The sequence below is a fragment of the Pelodiscus sinensis genome, chromosome 14 (assembly GCF_049634645.1).
Source record: "Pelodiscus sinensis isolate JC-2024 chromosome 14, ASM4963464v1, whole genome shotgun sequence".
NCBI lineage: Eukaryota > Metazoa > Chordata > Testudines > Trionychidae > Pelodiscus > Pelodiscus sinensis.
In genome coordinates, this window is record NC_134724.1 from 7,644,618 (window position 1) to 7,668,790 (window position 24,173).

Below are 24,173 nucleotides of genomic sequence, written 5' to 3' on the forward strand. Positions count from 1 at the left end.
GTGATACTACTTCTACGACACGCACCACCATGGAAATTAAATGCTAATTTTAAAAAGATGTGGCTCATTATAGATCACTGAGGATTTAGCCATATAATAGATTTTTTAAATTTTGTAATACAGTTTGAACCTCTCTAGCCTGACAATATCCATGGCCTGGCATGATTTCACTTAGCTGGATGGCCACTTAGCATGGGTATGGCCAAGTTTAAAGTCCCATAAAGTTTGTTTACAGTCACTGGTCCTGGATCTCCATGTTCTGTGCTGTTATTTAATTCTAATTTATCCCTAAGAGTCTTCTAACAGCCCAGCAAGCAGTGGAAGACAATGCTGCTAGACAATATTGTCAAAACCTCCCATGGTTTGACAAATTCTCTGGTTCAGCACCGGTCAGGTCCCCAAGGTGCCAGATTAGAGAGGTTCAATCCATATAATGTGAGAGTGAAGTTATAGAGCTCCATGTTTAGGTTTCAGGGAGCGGGAGGGAAAAAAAAAATCACTTTTGACCTGAGACCAAGCATGGGGTTTCATATTCCAAAAGAAAAGCGGATACATTTATGAATGACTGAAACAAATGTCAGAATGGAAGCACCATTTAAACTTTCACTACAAACAACAGTGTTTGGGGCTAGCAAACACTACAATACTCTGTGTGTGTTTTAGTACACATAAGAATACAGCTATGATACAATGATTTCTGGTTTCAGAATCACACGTCATCTAAATTAACATCCTGTGATCTGTTTAAGAGTAAAAGGAAACAGACAATGTAAAATAGCCAGAAGAAATTGGCCTGCAGTTAAATTTAGGGAGTTACTAGAGACCTGATTATCAAATGTCTGACATTTCCCCCACCTTCCCATATGCCGAAGAATATTTCCTGGAAATGTGTTAACAGTGGACATTGCCAATGTTAAGCACCAGTTGCTACATCTAGCGGCTGTTAGTGTCTTAGGTCATGCCTTGCAAATTCCAGGGTTATTAATGCATTTGTGATTTATAAGAAACAGTGTCTAGAGCACTTACTCATTCTTGATTGCATCTGAATGAAAAAGAAAAAAATTAAGGATTACAGACCAACATCAATGAACCTTAGTTTGGCAAATCTAAAATGCTATTAGTAACTTGGAATAAGACGACAGGTTAAATGATGAATAAAAGTTCTTACTAAAATGATTAGGAGTAGACAAGCAGGGAGAACTTGCTGCATCATGACCTTGGAAGAATATTTAGGCTAATAAGATTTTTAAGAAGTAGAGCAGAAGAAGAGTAGAATGATTTTCAAACCAGCAGCCTGTCTCTGAGACTGTGGTGAAATACAAAATTACTTCTATTAATAGTAAATACCCCTTAAAGAAATTCCTTCCCATTCCCAAACAGCCATTTGTTTTGTTGCAACTTTAATTTTGGAATTGTTCTCTTCTCATTATATTTGTGTTATTCTAGTTAAGATCAAGCCAGTGAATGCTCACAGCTCTTTCAAGGCTAAAGGTTTGGTAAAACATTCACGAGTAAATCAGCTATTTTTATAGATGGCTGTATGGTATCCTATAATAATGACTTCAAAAAAAATAGAGCGGCCAGAACCATTAATCTGTTCTTATGGTTGACATTCTTGGTCTGGTTTCTTCCTCCCAAGAGCTATTCATCAAGGTTAGATGATGCTTCAGGAGGAAGCAGAATTTCCCCATAATCCATTCACTTGTGCAATAGTCCACTCATCATAGACAAATTTCTTCGTACCACATCACTGATTATTTTATGGTCTACAGCAGCGGTGGGCAAAAGGGCCTTCGCGGGCCAAATCCAGCCTACCAAGTGGGCTGATTCAGCCAGCGGAAGTCCTGCCACTCTCCGCCCCCAGGCCAATTAGGGCCTGGTGACTAACCGCCGTGCCCCAGAGGGCAGGGAGCGAGACTTTGCACTCCCCCTGTCCCCATGCCAATCAGGGAGATGAGAATTAAAAGCCAATTAGAAGCACCACACAGTCCTTGCAAGATGGGGGCGGGGTGGGAGGAGACTGATTGGCCTGGTGGTGGGAGGAGCACACAAAGTCTCCTCCTGCCCTGCAAGGACTTAAGAGTCAACCGCCAGCTGTTGCTCAACTGGCAGGTGACTAAGTGGTGGCGCTCCCTTGCAGGACAGGGGTAGACTTTGCACGCTCCCCCCACCATCTGACTTAGGAGGGTATGTGGGGGGGGGGGAAGGAGGAAGGACTGTGTGAAGTCTCCTCCTACCGCCACGGGCGCAGGTGCCTAGAGGTGCCAATCGGGGTCTGTGGAAGCATGGAAGTGTCCTCTCCCCTTCTCCCCCCCCGCCTAAAGCCCTGCCCTTCCCAGGGTGGCCCAGGGCCACTTCAAAAATTTCTGAAGTGGCCCCCTGGTCAAAAATCATTGCCCATCCCTGGTCTACAGTATGGAGTGCTGATAGCTTTGAGATTTCTCTCACGTAGTGGGACAGATTTTTGTTCTTATAAAATGTTTAACATTCTCTAAGTTAGATGTCTCAGTTGCCTGCAAAGCAAGTTCCAGAGGTTTATTATGTCAGTTAAAATTATTTATTTAGAAAACATTTTTGATTTTTAGAGTGGTTCCTTCTTGTACTAAGATAATTGCCTGTATTTTGAATACAACTAATTCCTTCCATTTTACCCTCAATTTCCATTCACTCACCCAGACTTTAAAAACAAAAAACCCCACATTTTTCTACGATTTTAGTTGAGGATATTGTTACATCTCAAGCATGAGTGAGCTGCTTCCAAAATAACTAGCTCGGGGCACAGAGGGCTGGCTCCTGAACTTGGGAATGAGTGGTATAGTTCAATACATTTTACAGTACTTTGACATTAGAAAGTTTTTTACATAATATAAAATGAGAGGCCCAAGTTTTAAAGAAAACAAACATAAATATCTGGCATCTCTATGCATTAGTTATCAGAGTTGGAAGGGACAAGGTAAACAGTGAGCTTTAAAAATCTTTAAAAATATAGAGCATGGGTTCCCAAGTTTCATCTTTAAAATGCTGCAACAGTCTATTTTCAAAACATTTCTGCCCATTATAAACCAGCCAACTTTCTTCTCCTCAAAATATGTGGGTAAGAGACTATATAAATAGCAACACTGATGGCTTTAGAAAAAAGGACACTGACAAGGCCTCTTTCATAGGCAGTCATGTTCTTACTGAGCTAACAGGACTTGGCTGTCTTCCTTCCAGAATATGTGCACTGTCGTTGGAACGTAGAATCTCTGTCCACCTAGTGCTTTAGTAATATAGCCACATATCAATCAGCTGGCCAGAAAGCAAGTCTGCACTATACTGGCACAGCAAACATTTTAAATCATCCTCCCTACTGTTCCTTAAGAGGTGTGTAAACAACACTTGTCTCCCATACACACAGCCTCTGCCTAAATTCTGATTTAATCCTCAATACCACAAACTAGGGATGAAAAATCCCGATTAGTTACCGGTTAAATACGATGTTTAACCAGTTAACCGATTAAGTAGAACAGTTGGGGGTTGAGTGCGGCAGGCAGGGTGTTGCTCTAGCTCACCGGTTAACCATAATGGGTAAGCATCACCCAATAAAATTAACCATTCATATCTCTATATCTGTGAAAGTTTGTTTCCATGAACTGTGCTATCCAAGACGAGTTCAGAAAGTAAACAACACCTCTGTAATCAGCAAAAGATGCATAGAGAGATAGAATACAGAATAATTTAACCACCAACATGACAATGTGGAGGCTGTTTAATAACTATTAATTCTTGATCTAGTTCTGTCACTATCATGGGAACAGGATCTATCATAAATGCGGGAAAACTTCAGGTGAAATGTGTGCCGGTGTAGTGCAGTCTATCTACTTCGGTTATGTGTCATGTCTTCACAGAGAAATTATAGGAAAGCTCATTCTGCAATAGCTCCTCATGTAGACATTATTCTAGAATGAAAAAAAAAATCACTTTTATTCTGGAATGGAATGTCCTTGGAGGAACAATTCTGGAAGAGCTATTGCCAATTTCCCCATGTGTAAAAGGTTTTAGGAAAAAGAGGGAGGCCCTTTCTAATAGTCACCTGACAGCTTAGATTTAAGGTTTAGTAAGACAATGCTAGTGCGAGTAGCTTAAATAGCTCTCTTTGTGGAGTTCCAAAACTAGCTTGAAAAAAAAAAGGGGGGGGGGGGGACAGATAGACAAACTTAAGACACATGCAGATCTAGACTGGTTGGCATGCTGGCTCTATTCTTGTCACAAACTTACTTCTTATCTAAAATAACTAAAACCTAAGTGAAAAATTAAATGAGGCTCAACATGTACGTAGGCTATTTGTTGCCATTCAACCCTCTTTCTCCAATGCTTTGTTCGAACTATTAAATAACAATACTTTGTTTCAAGAGAGCTGTGGGTAATATCACCAGTCACAAGTTCCTGAGACTTACTCAGACCTGTAGGTAACTGGTTGGTGTACACCAGATAGTGTGCCCAGGTCCTTGTTGGAAGCGTGGAGGAATCGGGAGATTCCCCCCCTCACTCCAGAGACAGGAAAAGGGAAAAGATTGAACACCTGGGGCAGATGAACTTAAAGGCCAGAAAGGGGGCAAAGGTGCAAGCAGCAGGGCCTGACGTTTTAGTACAGAGAATTAGGGATGTCAATGGTTAACTGGTGGCCTGAGTGGGCTTGAGCAGCCTGCTGACCATGGTGGACTCCTACCCCCACTAGAGCAGCTCATCATGGCAGGGGGTGGGGTGGAAGTTGTTCCAGCCAAGCCCTAGCAGTTCTCGCCCACACTGGGGAGGAGTGGGTGTTCCAGGCCACGGGCTCACCACGCAATGCTGCGGGCGGGGGCCATTCCAGCCCATCCAGGCTGGAGAGGCCCCCTGCCCTGCACCCGCCTCTGTTTAAGTGGGATTTTACATGTCTACACAGAAAACATTTTTATGTTTGTTTGGGAGTGTATAATGGGGTCAAATCTATTTTTGTTTCCCATCCAATTTGTTTAGCACAAAGGTGCAATCTATTATTAATTGTTCACAACTGTGAGGGAACAGACACCATAACTAAAAAAAAATGCCTGTTTTTAAAAAAAAGTGTCTTTTTTTAAAGACCCATGAGTTGTCCATTGACTAGTTTACAGTATAAGAGCACATCAAGCTTTTCATTTAAGAATATCTTAAGTAATCGAGCCCTTCATAAAGCACATGCCCTACTGTATAGAAAACAAAGCTACCCCGCTAATACACACATTCCATTCCCTAAGGGCTGGTCTGCTTTGCCTTGCAGATCAGGCTATGGGACCAAACATTTTAGTTCATTCCACGCAAGGGAATTTCAGTGTATCATTGCCATGCTCGCTGTTCGAGTAAGATATGTCCATGGAAACATACTGACATGTTGCAGAAGAGATAGCAAGACTATGTCTCATCATCTAACTACAAGCTCCTAATGAAGTAAATGGGAGTCCTGCTGCTACTGAAGCGAATGGGAAATTTGCACTTTATTTTGGAGGGTTGATCCTGCTCTAGCTAACAGTTTAAGAAATGCAACATCTAGAATTTCTACTCGGAACAGTAATAATCAAATGACTAGGGAGGTCAAGTGACATATCAGGATTTGGTTTTGTACCACTGTAAATGCCACTACGAAGATTTCTCTCGTCTAAAATAAATCAAATCCGTATGGACTAGTTTGAATATCAAACCTAGCAATCATTTATTCTGAGACTATTTCCTGTGCCTCTTGAATGGAATACTTGCATAGTTTGTGGCTACCAGTACAATAGTGCACTGTGAAACCAAACAGATTCCCTTCCTTCCCCCTCTCCCCTTCCACTAGTTCCACAGGACCAAGCTAGTATTTTACTCCATTTAAGTTTATGGAAAACAAACTAGTTTAAAAGCTTCAGTTTAATTAAAACATCATGCTGACACCTGTGCTATGAGACATGTATATTAACCATATTTTCAAACTTCACTGAAACCCAACACTCCAGATAAGTTGAGTGTTTTATATTAGTCATGTAGAGGTCTATCAAAGCTCCGTATTTCTGGTATATTAAATATGTACTAAAAAAAAGGTACCTTTGGCTTGAAAATTTTGCACATGGATGCAAAAACAATCAGCCAACTTTCTGAAATGAAGCACGGAAGCATGTAATAAGATTAAGATTGATATCATTGGGACTTTTAGTACTCTGAACTACACACATCAGAACTTACTTCTTGTTTGCATTCAGTAATTTGACTGAAGGTAGCCTTTATTAAATCATATTACAGAATTTTTCATCAAAAATAGCTCCAGTATCATAAAGCTTACTTCTCCTTTCATATTTCTTTTTTAGGAAATGATATACCAAAGAAAAGTGTGCTGAAAGAAATTAATGAATTAATACGTACTTTACAGAAACAGTGTTATTGGACCATCTTACAGGCTGCATACCTGATACTTTACTATATGCCAAGAGTGGGCAATAACATGGGGGCACCAGGGTAAACCCCTGGCGGGCTGTTATTGCTATATTTACCTGCATGGCCACTGGTACTGGTGATCGCAGCTTCTGTTGGCCGCAGATCACCATTACTGGCCAAAGGGAGCAGCGGAAAGTGGCGAAGACTGGATGCCACTTTCCACAGCTCCCATTGGCCAGGAACGGTGATCCATGGCCACTGAGAGCTGTGATCATTGGTTCCTGTGGCTGCGCAGGTAAATGTAGCGGTGGCAGCCCACAAGGAGCTAACTCTGCCAGACCACAAGTCTGTATTTACCCATCCCTGTTACCTACTATACTGTGTTCCACGGACCAAGTTGCCTGTACTTGAAAACACAAGAAATTGATGTATCAAAATTTTTGCTTGCAGAAGGGGGTCTTCAAACTGTTCTGCTGAGATAGCAAATATTCAAAAGATCGAAATGAACAAAAAACCCAGTTACAGGCTAAAAAAGCCTTGCTGGGTATATTTTCAAAGCATTGTGCCAGTTTTAGCCAGCCAACTCTGACTACACTGATAGTCACACTGCAATGCTGTAGACAGCTTTGAAAATTTACTCCCTTTGTTTTTCCTCAACTGAAAGAACGTGGGTTGTGTCAATTCTTCGAAAAGGTGATTTGATCTCTCATCAACATGCTACATAAAAGAACCAAAAATTATTTGAAGAACAAACTCATCTTTGAACAGTTACTAGTGAGAAGAAGAAAATATCACGGAACTTTTATGAGATTTTATTTATTTTATGGGGCCCAAATGATAAAATAACTGATTCCTATAGCTCTAACACGAAGCAAAACCCAGGCTCACAAAATAAAGCCCATTTATCAGTGTGAGATTGCCACTAGCACCTAATGAGACAATAGATTTTCACAATTTCACACACATAAATGAAGACTAATGATGAGTTTAACAAGGAAACTAACATATGTTGGGAAACTAACACAGCGAGGCACAGGCTATCCAATACGTTTCTGGACTGCATTGGAGACAACTTTCTGTTTCAGAAGGTTGAAAAAGCTACCAGAGGAGAAGCTGTTCTGGATTTGGTTTTAACAAATAGGGAGGAACTAGTTGAGAACTTGAAAGTGGAAGACAGTATAGGGGACAGTGATCACGAAATAATAGAGTTCATGATCTTAAGGAAAGGTAGAAGGGAGACCAGCACAATTGAGGTAATGGATTTCAGGAAGGCAGATTTTGATAAGCTCAGAGAACTTGTAGGTAAGGTCCCATGGGAAGCAAGACTGAAGGGAAAAACAACTGAGGAGAGTTGGAAGTATTTCAAAGGGACGTTGTTAAGGGCCCAAAAGCAAACAATTCCGCTGTGTAGGAAAGATAGAAAATATGGCAAAAAACCAGCTTGGCTTAACAAGGAGATCTTGCATGATCTCAAAATAAAAAAGGAGTCATATAAAAAATGGAAACTAGGACAACTAACAAAGGATGAATATAAGCAAGCAACACGGGAATGCAGGGGCAAGATTAGAAAGGCAAAGGCACAAAATGAGATCAAACTAGCTACAGGCATAAAGGGAAACAAGAAGACCTTTTATAAATACATTAAAAGCAAGAGGAAGACCAAGGACAGGGTAGGCCCACTGCTTAGCGAGGAGGGAGAAGCAGTAACAGGAAACTTGGAAATGGCGGAGATGCTCAATGACTTCTTTGTTTCGGTCTTCACCGAGAAGTCTGGAAGAGTGCCTAACGTAGTGAATACAAGCAGAGAGAGGGTAAGTTTAGAAGATAGGATACACAAAGAACAAGTTAAAAATCACTTAGGAAAGTTAGATGTCAGCAAGTCACCAGGTCCTGATGAAATGCATCCCAGGGTACTCAAGGAGCTGATAGAGGAGGTATCTGAGCCTTTAGCTATGATCTTTGAAAAATCATGGCAGACAGGGGAGATTCCAGAAGACTGGAAAAGGGCAAATATTGTACCCATCTATAAAAAGGGGAATAAGAACAACCCAGGAAACTACAGACCGGTCAGTTTAACATCTGTCCCAGGGAAGATAATGGAGCAGGTAATTAAGGAAATCATATGCAAACACTTGGAAGGTAATAAAGTGATAGGGAATAGCCAGCATGGGTTTGTGAAGAACAAGTCATGCCAAACTAATCTGATAGCTTTCTTTGATAAGATAACGAGCCTTGTGGATAAGGGAGAAGCGGTGGATGTCATATACCTAGACTTTAGTAAGGCATTTGATACGGTCTCGCATGATATTCTTATTGATAAACTAGGCAAATATAACTTAGATAGGGCCACGATAAGGTGGGTGCATAATTGGCTGGATAACCATAGTCAGAGAGTTGTTGTTAACGGTTCTAAATCCTGCTGGAAAGGGATAGCAAGTGGAGTTCCTCAAGGGTCTGTTTTGGGACCCGTACTGTTCAATATCTTCATCAATGATGTAGATATTGGGATAGAGAGTACGCTTATTATGTTTGCAGATGATACCAAACTGGGTGGGGTTGCAACTTCTTTGGAGGATAGGGACATAATTCAAAATGACCTTAGAAAGTTAGAGAAATGGTCAGAGGTAAACAGGATGAGGTTTAATAAAGAGAAATGCAAAGTGCTCCACTTAGGAAGGAACAATCAGTTCCATACATACAAGATGGGAAGCGACTGTCTAGGAAGGAGCATGGCGGAAAGGGATCTAGGGGTCATAGTGGACCACAAGTTGAATATGAGTCAACAGTGTGATGCTGTTGCAAAAAAAGCAAATATGATTCTAGGTTGTATCAACAGGTATGTTGTAAGCAAAACTCGTGAAGTCATTCTGCCGCTCTACTCTGCACTAGTTAGGCCTCAGCTGGAGTACTGTGTCCAGTTCTGGGCGCCACATTTCAAGAAAGATGTGGAGAAATTGGAAAGGGTACAGAGAAGAGCGACAAGAATGATTAAAGGTTTAGAGAACATGACCTATGAAGCCAGGCTTCATGAACTGGGCTTGTTTAGTTTGGAAAAAAGAAGATTAGGGGGGGGACATGATAGCGGTTTTCAAATATCTAAAAGGGTGTCACAAGGAGGAAGGCGAAAATTTGTTCCTCTTGGTTTCTGAGGACAGGACAAGGAGTAATGGGCTTAAAGTGCAGCAGGGGAGGTTTAGATTGGACATTAGGAAAAAATTCCTAACTGTCAGGGTGGTCAAATATTGGAATAAATTGCCAAGGGAGGTGGTGGAATCTCCCTCTCTGGAGATATTTAAGAACAGGTTAGATAGACATCTGTCAGCGATGGTGTAGACGGAGCTTGATCCTGCCTTGAGGGCGGGGGGCTGGACTCGATGACCTCTTGAGGTCCCTTCCAGTCCTATGATTCTATGATTCTATGAAGGTTTCATCCAACGGATTCCTAGCAGGTGATTTCAAGGAATAACCGCTTTTGGGTTAAGTAATGTAACTTGGTAATTAAATTTGCATCATAACTTTACACTGTGAAATTCCTATATTCAGAGAAATTGAAACTATGCAAACACAAAAAAAATCAATTTTTTGGCCTAAATTATAGCAAAAAATATTAGTTTTACTTAAAACTCTTTCAGCACAGTGAATTTCGATAGCTACAATGCAGGGGATCTCCTTTTATCTTTAGAAAATGTTTATAGTTTGATAGGCATGCATGAAATTAAAGCAAACAAATTGAAATCCTATGTTAAAACTGATGACTTGTCCTTTTCAAAAGACAAAACGACTGATCTTAATATAGGTGAAATACTAATTCAGCTAACCATTGATTTAATGGTAACCCAGGATTTAGTTAATAAGCAAATGTTAATTGACATTTATTGGCGCTCATGCTATGTAGACTGTGCTAATGGATATACCAGTTAATTTAGTTGTCTCCCTCTAGAGGTACATGTAACCTACATATCTATTCAGATTTTCTCATTGGCCAAACTTGCCATATGCATCGAGATTGAGCTCAGTAAGAGTTTAAGGAAGATAGATTGAAGTGTTTCTTAGGGTCATCTTAACTAAAAATCTAACATTTACTTTTTCTAACGATTTTTAGACTACCATGTTTTACTGTGCGTTTTTACTTTAATGCTACTTTCTCAACCTGAACTCCAGTTTAAGGATTTCAGTGATTTTAACAGTACAAGTAAATAATTACTGGTCACATGGAGTGCATGAAAAGTTTTTCCATTTTTTAAAATAGTCTCATAGTTCAACCGCACTGAATTTTATAAATGACAAGGAAGAGGCTAGTTCTAATCTCATATTCCTAAACCTCTGCCAGGGCATGGAGTAAGTTATCTGTCATTTAGTCTCACAAGACAGTTAAAGAGTGTTGCTGATAGCCTCCAAAATAAGGCTGAGTTGATCTCAGTAACAATCGTAGTTGACAGGTAACGTCTTAGGAGGGGGGTGGTATAACTCCCACAAATGGATATACAATGTTAATCTTCCCATCCATCCTGGTTAAACGAGGCTTACAATATCTATTTTCCAGATTGGGAAACCAGGGAAAAGAACTTCTAAAGCTAAACCAGAAAACAATTCAAGTCTATAGCCAGCTACGTATAATGAGACAGCAACAACTGGAATAGTTCCACAACCATTAAGAGTGGTCATGAGATCCTTAATTAAACCAGATGAATTACCCACATTGACAATGTAGTCACCTAGAGCAATCAGCCTGGCTCTCAGCTAGGGATTCTGCCATGAAACAGGGCAACCTCTACTAAATCCAAAGTAACACCTTCCCTGGATTCTCAATAGTTGACATGCTATCAAAAATTAATCTGAGTTGGAGATTGCTTTTGGAAGTAAAATGCAATCAACAGAACCACACTACTCACTTTACCTTCGACCAAATGCCCAACTGCAGTACTGATAAACATTCTGCAATATCATCTAATCAGGATTATTACTACAAATGCAAGAACCAATTTGAAGATGGTGGTCTCTACCTCTGCTGTGCAGGCCAATGTCACACTATCCTTCTCCCACAAAAGCAGACTCAGAAGATGGACAGTGAGACTGAGGGTGCATCTACACTGCACCATTATTTCAAAATAATGCGAGTGTCTACATAGCAATTCTGTTATTTTGAAATAAATTCGAAATAATGGACAGCTTATTTCAAAATCTGTAAACCTCACTGGATGAGGAATAATGCCTCTTTTGAAATAGCTATTTCAAAATAACTCTTCCTTGGGGCCACTGAAAGCAATTACTCCCCAGTGCTTCCTGAGGCTCTAAATCGAGATAGCACGTTCACATTAGGGGAACCTGCCTCTGTCTACTTTTGAGGCTTCCCTGTAGCATGGGCATGCTATTTCAAAATAAGCTATTTCTTCCGGAATAGCTTATTTCGAAATAAGCATGCAGTGTAGACGTACTCTGAGATATTTCAAACTCAGTCCTGATCTTGCAACTGATTTAGTCCTGCCTTTTTTCCCCTTGCCTACCACAGTGACTGAGCAGCCACAGATCTTTCAACCAATGCTATTTCCCTCTTCCATTTTAAACCTTCATAAATCTATTTTATATAGTTACACAACTCTCACAGATGTCCTAAAACAGACACGGAAGGAGTGTTGCTGAGATGAGCTAGATGCTTGGGGAGACCTCCACATACCCAAAGCAGACATATTAAGGCCATTTATAATCTCTCAGGTTCTGCTGAAGCCAATGTGGGACAAGAAACCCTACATGAAACCCTTGCCACAGTTTAATCAGAACTCCACTAGTGTCTTTACTAGCATCCTCATCAATAAGTTCTACCTTCACGTAATTCTCACCCCAGTTCTCACAAGCCTCTTTGGTTGAGCAGAACACATTGATAATAGAACTACTTTTTAAATTTGTGCTTAGCCCTTCAGAACAATGATAACAATACTCTGTAAGGAAGAGAAACTAACTTGAAAGAATAATTCTTTAAAGTACTTGGAAAACGTAATTGCTATGCATAAGTTATTTTGGTACATGCAAATGAATGAATGCCCACTGCAGATGTAACAATATTCTAAGGCTTTGACTTAGGGTTATAAAATCCTGTTTAATTTGTTAACTAGTTAAACATTATGTATAACCAGTTAACTGATGTGGCGGGTGGGGAGGTCGGGGGAAGCCCTGGAATGGCCCTCCTCTGCCACAGACAAGGGCTGCTTGCTGCTCTGGCCAGCCATGGGAGCGTCTGCCTGTAGCAGGGGAGCCGGGCCCACCACAGACAGGGACTGCTCTGGCTGGCCAGAGCAGGCCCTCCATGTGGTGGGCCTGGCAGGGCTGTAGAGTCCCCTGCCTGCGGTGGGCGGGGAGCTGTTTCAACCCCTACTGGTTAACCAGAACTGGTACGCTTCATCCATTAAGGGTGAGGCTTACCAGTTAGCCATTCACATTCCTACTTTGGTTTCTTGACTCTTAGTGTCCATGTATGAACAAAGATAGCTGCCACTTCTTAAAGCTATAAAGATATTTTTAGAGTTCCTTTGGAATTACTTTTGACTTATAACTAAAGAAGTCATTGTTTGAAGCTAGCAATTCCACTCATGAAATCTGCAGCCTACAAACAAGTTATTTAATTTTGCAAGCTCTTAATACATTTAAAAAGCAGAGGTGCAGTGTCTGCGACTGGCCACGAGCTGGGAATCAGCTGATATCCGGCTTGCTCCTGGTCCCCACTACCTCCCTGCCTTCTGTGCCTCCAGCAGAGACAGCGCTGGGGGGGGGAATGGCTTTTAAGCCAGCTCCCTGCAGCAGCGGCTCCTGTTCCCCCTCCTTGTTGCCTCTGATAGAGGCAGTGGGGAGGAGCAACTAGTCGAGGGACTAGTCAACTACCTGATAAGCTTTTGCTTATCAGATAGTTAACTAGTCGCTTATATCCCTAATATGAACTATAGACTTTTACTAAACAAAGTAATACCAGTCAGACATACTGTTAGAAGTCCAATTCTCAATGCTTGTGTATCTTCAATTCCTAAATTTCATATGATTCAGTTATTAAAAATTCAGTTTCTCTCTAGCATCTATACTACATGTGGTGGTAAAATTTTCATTGTTTGAAAATGCAACAGAAAATCTAAGAGAATCATTAAGAAGCCACACATCACCTGTCCTATACTACTTGGCAATTCAAATGTGTGTCCTGTACTGAAAGATGATCCTAGGCACAGGAGAAGCAGTCAGGCCCTTTTTAAATCTTTGCTTAGACCTTGTTACCTTATTAGCAATACAGCTCTGGACTTTGAATATTTTCAATGGCAGCATCCTCCTTGCAAAGAAATTTTTAAATAGGTCACACAATTTTAATATGCATAATGTAGTCAAAAAATTGTCAGAACTGGGACAGAATTTCATTAAGTCTAGTGTTTCCAGATATCGAACAGGTACTATTTTAAAAGTGTTATGCACAGTCCACTCGCCAGGTTATCAATTTTTATCCATTTAAACTTCTAAATAGAAGATAATATAGAATGCCTCTCTCATTTCAGAAATATTAATAAAAGAGTCAGGGCTACCATTACAACTTATGGATCCCCACAAGTTGCAAAAGGTGGCAGAAGAAAACAACTAAGTAGGTTCATGTTGCTGTCCCAGGGAGGAAATGAGAAGGAAGAGAAGAAAAAAAAAATTGAACAACAAAATTCCTTCTGCTCTGGTCCAAATGCCAGATGAGATAGTGAGCTGATGAGTTTTTGCAGCAAAGGATTGTAGAGAAGCCAGATTATGCTTGTACTTTCAGGCCAGCTCTAATAAAGCTGGATTTTTCAGCCACAAACACAAACACTTCCAGACAGTATACATAATTTAAACAATGTTCTATTAAATTGTCGTCCTTAGCGTTAGCATCTTTACTGAGAAGGCTAGTATATGAACTTCTCCCACCAACATCCCTAAGGAACTTTCTAAAGCATTTAACCAGCTAGGATGAAATGTCTTCCTGAGGCTAAACCCAAAAAAGAAAACTGTGTGCTTTCATTAACTTTTCTTACATACATACTTGTTACTTCTTGTAAGAAATCCAGACAGGGTCGGCTACTTCCAGAAATACTTATTGAAACAGCCAATGGGGTCTGTCCTTCATAGTTCCTTGTGTTAGTGTCTGCTCCATAATTATATAACATTTGTGCACAAAGCACATCATCTCTAAGAGCAGACAAGTGTAATGGTGTCTGTCCATCTTCTAAGCGACCCAAGTTTGTATCCGCCCCTCTCTGGAGAAACATTCGGCAGTAAGAGTGATTGCTTTTGATCACAGCGTATCGTAACAGGAAACCATTTTGAATGTCGATGTTGGCATTGTGATCCAGAAGGATTTTCACACAGCTTGACCTCTCTCGGATAATGGCCAACTGAAGCGGGGTAGTACCTTTATCACTGAGCGGATCAACCTCAGCCTTGAACTCCAGCAGGAGTCTGACAAATGAGTCTCTGCCATAGTGGGCTGCTACGTGCAGGGGAGTCCAACCATCATTGCTTTTTGCATTGATAATGTCACTTCTATAGTCTGATTCCAACATCAAGCGTGCAATCCTTGCCCGGCCATGCATGGCAGCATAATGCAGAGCAGTGAAGCCTCCAATTAAGTCCTTAACTGTGGGATCAGCTAAAGTTAAAATACAAAATAAAGGGAAAAAGTTACACAGAGTACAAAAGGATGGTATCAACAACAACAACAAAAACCCCACACACCCCTCTCTCTCAAATGACAGAATGTTACTTTTGATGTAAATCCTGAAGTAGTTTGACATGCTTCAAACTACTACTTGCTTTTATAGACGATGGGCCAGATTTGTAAAAGCACTTAGGCACTGCTACCCTTAGGAACCAAAACTGCCTAAATCCCTTTTAAAAATAACATTTAGAATCTTAAATCAGTTAGGTGTTTCAATTTTGAGTGCAGCAATGTCTAGATGCCTTTATATAGAACTTAGGTCAAAATTTTAAAGAGAGTTAAATTGTTTATTTCATTTAATAAACATAATCAACAAGAAAAAGATGAAGTTGTTTAAACTCATGCACAGTTCTCCTAGCACTTTTAAGCTAATTGTTCAAACTTCTTTGTCCATCCAGTTCCTTTCCAGATCTGTAATGTCATGCTTCTTTCTCCCTGTTTTATTTTCCCTTGTGCTGCTGCTTGGTCTTAAAAAGAAGCATGTGTAGCAACATCTGCTGTCCCAAATTACAGATGTTTTGTGGTCTGGCAAGATGGTGTTGTTTTTAGGGTGTAATACTGTATTAGGTAAAGAGTTACTCTGTGGTCTGTAGGATTTCCAAAGCATGTAAGATATATGTTATTCCAGATCATCTTGATAAAAGCCTGTTTTTATAAGATGAAAAGGTCTGTTCTGAATTTATAGTTTTACAAAAATTTAAGATTTTACAAGAATGTAAGCATCCCCTTATGGGGGGAGGGGGAAATCAGAGACATGGCAGTACTAAATTCACAAGTGATTGGACAGGTCCTATTCTTCCCTCCCACCCCATATAGCTATTTTATATATGGTCAAATACATTAGCCAGACCAAGTTACCTAATTCCACTCTCAACTCCTAAAAACGATCACACCCCTTCACCCCAAATGAATTTTCACAAGTCTTTCCTTACATGCATTTAACATCTTACCTTTAGCCAGCTAACTGGGTTATGGAGACTGTCCCACTATCATTCTTATCCAGCTAGCAAGGCTGATAGAGGGTCATCTCCCTCCCTCTTTACCTATGTGCATCATTTTGTAATGTGCTCAGCTTCTACCAGTCTAAAGCCTGGAAACCCAAGTCCATTTCCCAATCCAAGTCTCCAAGTGTGCAAAGAGAGGAGCCATCCACATGGAAGACCATCCTTAATTTGACAGTACTGCATTTTGGCTGAGCAAAACCCTGACAGCCACATTGCTGCATTCTCACACTTCATTCATTGCATTTTATCAGACATAAATTCAGTGTTTGAAAGGAAAGGTGAGGAAGGGGGGCAGAGAGAAGTATGATGGAATGACCCTTCTTCCAGAAGGTCAAAGAATAAAATATTGCTCCCTCTGGAGGCTGTCAACACCTCTCCTAATGTGGATTGTTGTGTGGCTTGCTTGGGACAAACACTCTCCCTACCACATACATACATACACACAGCAGTGCTCCCTATAAGCTGAATACTTGTGTGGCCACTCAGGAGAGATTCTAATGCTGCCCAGCTAATTAGCAGAGCAACTACAGATAGATTTTTTGTTTCTACTGGTGTCGGACATGCACGTCTTGATGCACATAAAATTTATTCTGCACATGGATGGGAAAAAAAATCGCATATGGATAGAAAAGATTAGAGAGAACACAGACACACAGGCAACTGCTATATTCCTCATCCATAGCAGCCTGGGGAGTAAGATACAAAGTCCAATCTTAAATTCCAAACAACAACTATGGAGGTGTAAGTGGAGTTTGCAATAGGATATGGCAACAAAATTGGTCAATGTAATGCTGGGCTAAACATACAGATGAATCCAGTCATAGAATGGGTAAGAAAAAGTTCTGCTTTATATGGGTCTCAAGTGTCCACACCTGGAATCATTTATGGACATCACCTCACCAGAAATATTGACAAATAAGGCAGAATTCAGAAGAGACCAACAAAAGTGATGAAGGAGCTTGAGAGATTTTTTTAAAAAAAAAATATAAAAAACAGGAAAGATTACGAGAGCCAAATAAGTATAGCATGGCTAAGCAATTAAAAATGGAGCAGTGGGGGAACAATCCACAAAGGGTATTAAGAAACAGGAAGTGTTACTGCCTGAGGTAAGAAAAGGGGGTAACTCTATATAATGAGATGAAATTAAGGACAAGTTTAGATTAAATATCTGGACAAAATTCCTCACAGCGAGCTGTATTAGACTGTGGACTAGTCTCCCAACAGAAGCAGCAGAAGTCGAAGCACTTGAGAAACTTAATAATGAAACTGGACAAATAGCTGCAGGGAGCAGCCCTGTACTGTTAGGAAGCAACTGGTATCTTTCCCAACCTGCTCTAAAACCATACCACTGTAGAGTCAAAAAACATAAAGATTAAAAATATTAATGATCAGCAGAAAAAAAAATTCTCCGGACTGCTCAGATAGCATGGTAGACCCTCTCAATTCACTCCATTCTGTTTGATCCAATCATCCGCTTAAATACCTGATTTTAATGTACAGTGATGTAATGTGTCTATGCTTTCTCTGTTTCTACACTCACCTAGATTAGCACTAGCAGTGTTTTTTTAATTAACGCCACTGGCTCTCAAACAAGGGTGCCCTTTTAAAAGTGTTTCCTCCCTTCTACCCTCAATTCAATTCAGTTACTCATAATGACATAAAGGCCAACCAAGTAGTAAGCTATGTAAGAGATAACCTCTGAAAAAAGTGAAAGAATCCAATCAACCGTGTAAACAAACCATATGACGACTAAGCTTTATGAAACCTATACGATGTACAGCGCCATATGGTAATGATATTTTAAATTCCCATTAAAATTATGGGTTTTTACTGGATCACTGGTACCAATTTTCTACTCAATTAAGAAGTCAGATCATTAAAAAGAAACCCAAAAGACAGCCCATTATTGTTAAGAAAGTGCTTTGCTGCCATCTTGTGGACAAACTATTATGAGCTGCACATTACGAGGATAAAAAGCACTTACACTATCTTGTACAAAAACTAGTTTTTTCCATTACCGCCATCCCAAAATAAAATTAATATTGGTGATATTGAAGTTAAATGTATAACCTTATTCATTCTAGGTTTCTCACTTTGCACCATCCTAAGTAACTATCCAACTCTGGAAAGTGAACTTTGTATGATGACCAGTTGTCTTACATCTGGACAGAATTTGTTTGGACACTCCTTGTGGTATGTTCCTTCTTTTCCCCCACCAAAAAATTCCAGGACTGTTACTAAGAGCAGGTCTACCCCGAAAATGCTGTAATGGTACTTCAACACTGTAGTGCTACAGAGAAAATGCTACAACATTGACAGGAGAGCTTCTCCTGTTGGCACAGTTAATCCACCTGCATGAGATGCAGTAACTATGTTGATGGGTAGCTATGTGTATTCCCTTTATTCCAGGCTTAATTCCTTCCAGACAGTTACCTGTAAGTACAAGGGTCACAAATATTTACCACATTGCTGCCTGCATGGGATCGCCTAAGACAATACTGGTGCAAGGAAGATCCAAGAAATGCATTAATCTTTATCCACAAAGATAGCCAGTCTAGGTGTTCAATATAGCCCATGGGCCAATGCTCTCTCACCGTGGATCTGTGTCCCAGCAGGAGCTTTGGGCAGGCTCCCTGCGTCCACACTCCACAAGCCATTCAAAGCGGCTAGCTGCGGGGGCCATGGGTATCTTTGCTCACCACACAATCCTGTGGGAGGATGTCGCATGCTGCTCCCTTCCCCAGCACAATCTTGCAGCTTCCGCTGGCAACCACGCTTGTGGCTCAGACAGCATGGATGACCCCCCCTAGGGGCCAGCAGCCAGCCACTTTGAGCAGCATGGGTGATGTGGCAGGCAGGGAGCCTGCCTTAGGGTCTTGCTGGGCTTCTGGCCAGCTAACGTAAGTGCCCCCAGCCAGAGCCTGTACCTAACACTCTACCACCTCCAGCACCCAAACTCCCTACCCTCAATCGCAACCCAAACCCCTTCACCCCGCTCCTGCACCCATACCCCCTCTCAGAGCCTGCAATCCCATCCATTGCCTCTAGGTCACAACCCAAATCCCCACAGTCGCTCCTGAACCCCCACCCCAGGCCACGAACTCCTCCCAGATGCCACACTCCTCCTCCAAGTCAGAAACCTCTCCTGCATCTTGCACCCCTTCCTCTACCCCAATCACAACCCCCTTCACCCAAACTCCCTTCCAGACCCCACACCTCCTCCTGTAACTAACACCCACACCATTAGAATCTTCTTATTCAGGTGCCTAGTTACTCAACTTTGCAGTTCCTTCAACTGCATTCTGCACTGCTGCCAGGAAAAGATTTTCATTTCAGATAACCTGGCAATAGGTTATTAAAAACAATAATTAAAAAGGGAAATATAGCAGCCAGTCAGTATCTATAAAAAAATAGTTATAAGAAGATATACTGAATAATGAAAAAACAAAGCATGTAAATCTGGAAAGAATGTCAACTTTATAAAATTGTCAAGATATTTATATATCGCAAATCAAATATTTGAAAAAAAAAAATCAGGAAATGCCAGAGTTAGGGTTGCCCATGCACCTTAAATTCTGATTCCTACATGTGGCATTTTCTAGCTTTCATTGGTTGACTTTGTAACTAGTATTCTTTTAAATATAGTTTTTGTATTGTTATAAATAGTCTATTACATATAACACACACCGGAGGCGTGATCTCATACACTGTAACATATGCGAGTAGTTCCTATGAATCAGATCGCTCGTGTAAGTCTCCATGGGATGGGAAGTTAGTGAAAATGTAGCAAACTGTCTCTCTAATTTATGAACAGTGTTAGGAAGTTCAGGAGTCCCATCTAGCTCAGGGGTGGACAATAATTTTTGCAGGGAGGCCAATTTTGGTATTGGTTGTGGGCCAGCACCATCCCAGAAAAGGTGGGGCCTCAGGCTGAAGAAGCAGTTCCCTTTAGGCACCATGCGCCCCTGGCAGGGGGAGGCTTCATGTGCTCCCTTGCCCTCAAGCCAATCAGACCTAGGGGGTAGAGGAGTGCAAGAAGTCTCTCGCCCCTCACCTCCGCCCTGCCAGTGGTGCACAGCACCTAGAAGGAACCACCAACCATTTTGAACAGCTGGCAGTTCCCTCTAGGTCAGTGGTTCCCAAACTTTTTGGCATCACGCCCCCCCCCTTTTGATTTTTGAAAAACCCTCACACCCCTCCCTGCCCCAAAAAATAGCAGCAAAACTTGTTGGGGGGAGGGGAAGGTTGGGTCGCCTCGCACCTCTCCCCTGGAATTTCTTCACGCCCCCCAGTTTGGGAACTCATGCTCTAGGTGCTGTGTGCCCCTGGTGGGAGGAGGAGACTGCACGCTCCCCGCCCCCAGGCCAATTGGGACTTGCAGGCGCGGGAGTGTGCGAAGTCATTCACTGTTCAAAACCGCTAGCAGTTCCCTCCCACTGAATCAAATTGCCTTGCAGGCCAGAGCCAGCCTGCAGGCCAGATCTTGCCCACCCCTGATCTAGCGCTTCTTTGTCAGAAAGAAAGTTTAATGCTGGGGTGGGGAACCTGTTTTGGGTTGGGGACTGCTAACCCACAGAAAAATTAGTTGGGGGCCACACAAGTCAAAAGCAAAAACCAAAATGGTGGGTTTTTGCTTTTGACTTGTAAATCACTGAGGAATGGTGGGGAGACTGCAGGGTGAAGGGAGCACCACTGCGGGCTCCCCAGTGCTGGGGGAGAACCCTGAGCCTCAGGAGCTGAATCCAGGCAAGCCGACAGGCCACATTCAGCCCCTGGGCCATAGGTTCCTCAGCCCTGATTTAAAGGGACGGAGTTCAGATTAAAGACCCGGAATGCTCATCTCTCTCATTTCGTACGCTGTTCACTGCAAGGACAACAAACTCAATCCAGTGACCTCAGAAGTCGAGGAATTTTTGTAAAAGCCTAAAGGTAAGGAGTGCTCCATTATTAGTGATGTGCTTTGTCTCAACAATTTTTAAATAACTCAAGAAAAAGTGTTTCCATCCCTTTTCTTAAAAGGCTTCCATATTTCAACAGAAGTCAGTAAAAGTGATATTTACCTTGAACTTTACTTCCATTTATTCTCTCTTATACTACCCTAACCAATTGCTGGTCTTTGATGCCATGCCCTTCAAATACTGAATTGATAGTTATAATTATGGTCTTGCTTTCCTGTGAAAAAAGGTGCATTCATAACTCAAATTAGCTAACTTGAGGTAAAATCCTAGTAAAGACAAACCGCCTTGTGCTTTTCACGTGAGTTATTAGATCAAGTTAAAGTCTCAGGAAGCCTAATCTTTAACATGACCAACTGACACAGGTTAGAACTATAAACTGCTTTGTGCTCAGCAATCACTAGGATTTTGCCTACCATTTGCTTATTCATTTTGATAATTGCTTCCTGGCAATTTTGAAAACTAATGAACTGAGATAAAAGGCTCAACAGTTTGCCAGCTCATTTAAGAAGCCAACATCCTAAATGAGTAGCATGGAGAAGTGGAGACAGGAACAAAGAACCACTCCCAAGAAACAAAGAAAACTAGAAAGTTACTTCAGAAATAATCTGATATCAATCTGGAATTGAAAGACTTTTGAAGGGAATCCAAGACCTTTTATCTCTGTGCAACTCACCTCCGTGTTCAAGGAATACGCGAACACATCTCTCTTTCCCTCTTGCTGCAGAGAAATGAAGCAAGGTCCAGCCATTTGCATCTCTGCCATTTGGAGAATAGCCCTGTTCCAACATCTTGCGCACTGTGTGAACATCCCCAGCAGCTACTGCAGCCTGAATCTGCAACTCTTCCTGTAGTTCAGGGTTTCTCCGACAGTGATGGTGTAACATCCTAGCTGAATCTGCTTCTTACAAAACAATATTCACCTTTAATCAACACAGAGAATACAGAAATTAGAATTGGGAATTGGAAAACAGAAGATGCCTTAAAAAAAGGACTCATTACAAATGACACCATGCAACAAGTCTTCCAATATACACCCAAACCAAGACCTTGATAAGCATAGGATCAAAGACAGCCAGACAAAATGACGAGGAAACAGAGATGGCTGTAGGATTTCTAATTTTTTCATCCCAACAGAAAGGAATACTTACAAAGTTTGGGATGCCTTTAGCAGTGTACAAAGTTCTTTTTACTGTAACGACAGTGTATTAGAATGAATAATCAACAATAAGTTAAGCTTAAAAAAAAAAATACTTTAATGACCGATCATTGTGTGAAGTTTAATGCATGCAATTCTGGAGCTATAATGCCAACTATACCTTTAGTTGAAGAACACAGTAAATACGTTATGGCTAAGGACTTACCAAATTCATGGTGCATTTTGGTCAATTTCACCATCATAGGATTTTTAAAATCATACATTGTATTATTTCAGCTATTTAAATCTGAAATTTCAATCTTGTTAACAGTTGGGGTCTTGACTCCAAAAGGAGTTGTGAGGGGGAGTCACAAGGTTATTGTAGTACTGGTTGTGATGCTGCTCCGCTTTCTTCTGCACTGCTGCTGGAAATGGCACTGCCTTCAGAGCTAGGCAGCTGAAGAGCAGTGATTGCTGTCTGGGAGCCCCGCTCTGAAAGCAGACCTACCATCAGCAGTAGCACAGAAATAAGGATGGCATGGTATGGTATTGCCATCCTTACTTCTGTGTTGTTGCCTGAAAAGATAGGCAGTTACAGAGTTTGCAAGGTACAGGCAGTCCCCGAGTTACGCGGATCCGACTTATATCGGATCCGCAGTTATGAACGGGGCTATTCTCGCCCCGGAGGACGGGAGCGGCGGGACGTCCAGATGCGCCGCGGTCCCGCCACCCGTGTCCTCCGGGGCGAGAAAAGCTGCTCCCCGTCTCCCTGGTCTGCTGGGGGAGGGGGGAGGCGCAGCTAGTGGGCCCCCCCGCAGCAGACCAGGCTTTTCTCCAGACGCCTGTGGTAGAGCAGCTGGGGCGCTGCCGGTTGGTCCCGCAGCGCCGCTCTGGGCGCTACTGGACCAACCCGGCAGCACCCCAGCTGCTCTGCCCCGGGCTTCCTGGAATCAGCCGCTGATCAGTTTCAGCGGCAGCTGATTTGGGGACGCCTGGGGTTCTAAGTTGAATCTGTATGTAAGTCGGAACTGGCGTCCAGATTCAGCCTGTTGAAACTGATCAGCGGCTGATTCCAGGAAGCCCAGGGCAGAGCAACTCTGCCTCGGACTTCCTGTAGTCAGCCGCTGGTCAGTTTCAGCAGCGGCTGAATCTGGACGCCAGTTCCGACTTACATACAGATTCAACTTAAGAACAAACCTACAGTCCCTATCTTGTACGTAACCCGGGGACTGCCTGTATTCCTATTTTTTATACATACTGCATACCATATCCCACAGAGAGGTAACCCTATTATGGAAGGCTCAAAAGAAGAAAGCAGCAGTATCAGAAAGTTAAGTGCTGAGCAACAGAAGAAAACTCAGATATTCAGATACACTAAGACAGCTAGGGGAGAGCTCTTTTCAGAACAAGACATTTTAGTCTTTAAAGTTACTGATGTTCTCAAACAAAAATTAGGTTTTTTGAAATTAGTTCTTTAAAAAAAAAAAAAAAATCCACATTACCGTGTCCCTTTAAAACAAGGTTGCCAGACTACATCATCCCACCTAACAATTTAAATAGGCTAAATTATGTATGTTAAATAAAGGGATTAAATCTGCCTATAGGTCATTCAAGAGATATCTCTCTCAATGAGGTTCTTGTACTCTCATTGGCCATCCATTTCCTATTGTGCCAGATATATATACAGTTGAGAGATAAGTGAAAAAGTCAAACATTGCAACTCTTTCTGTATAAGGCCCCTGATATCCATTCTTCTCTCAATAAGGTTGTGTCTGTTGCAAGAAGTTATTACTAATGAGCATGCTGCCTTCAGAACTCTGTTGCAAGAATGCAGAAAGAAAGAGTACAAGACATGTACTCAGAAGTTACTGGTAGCCACCTAGAGACAGGCTGGATTTAGACATTTTGAACACGTTTCTATTTTGATAGTTATACGATTAACTAAAAAGTTCACACAAAAGCTG

At 41.6% G+C, this 24,173-nt stretch overlaps 1 protein-coding gene across 6 annotated transcripts in view; it reads right to left on the reverse strand.

The window, feature by feature from the left end:
• ASB7 (ankyrin repeat and SOCS box containing 7) overlaps window positions 1-24,173 on the reverse strand; it is a 51,438-nt gene that overhangs the window by 10,449 nt on the left and 16,816 nt on the right. For all 6 annotated transcript variants that reach the window (XM_075896947.1, XM_075896949.1, XM_075896943.1 and 3 more), the window contains 2 exons: window positions 21,748-21,994; window positions 14,438-15,043 (listed from right to left, as the gene is read on the reverse strand). In XM_075896947.1, the coding sequence (XP_075753062.1) occupies window positions 14,438-15,043; window positions 21,748-21,958 (817 nt within the window). In that variant the 5' untranslated portion in view covers window positions 21,959-21,994. The remainder of the gene's footprint in view (window positions 1-14,437; window positions 15,044-21,747; window positions 21,995-24,173) is intronic.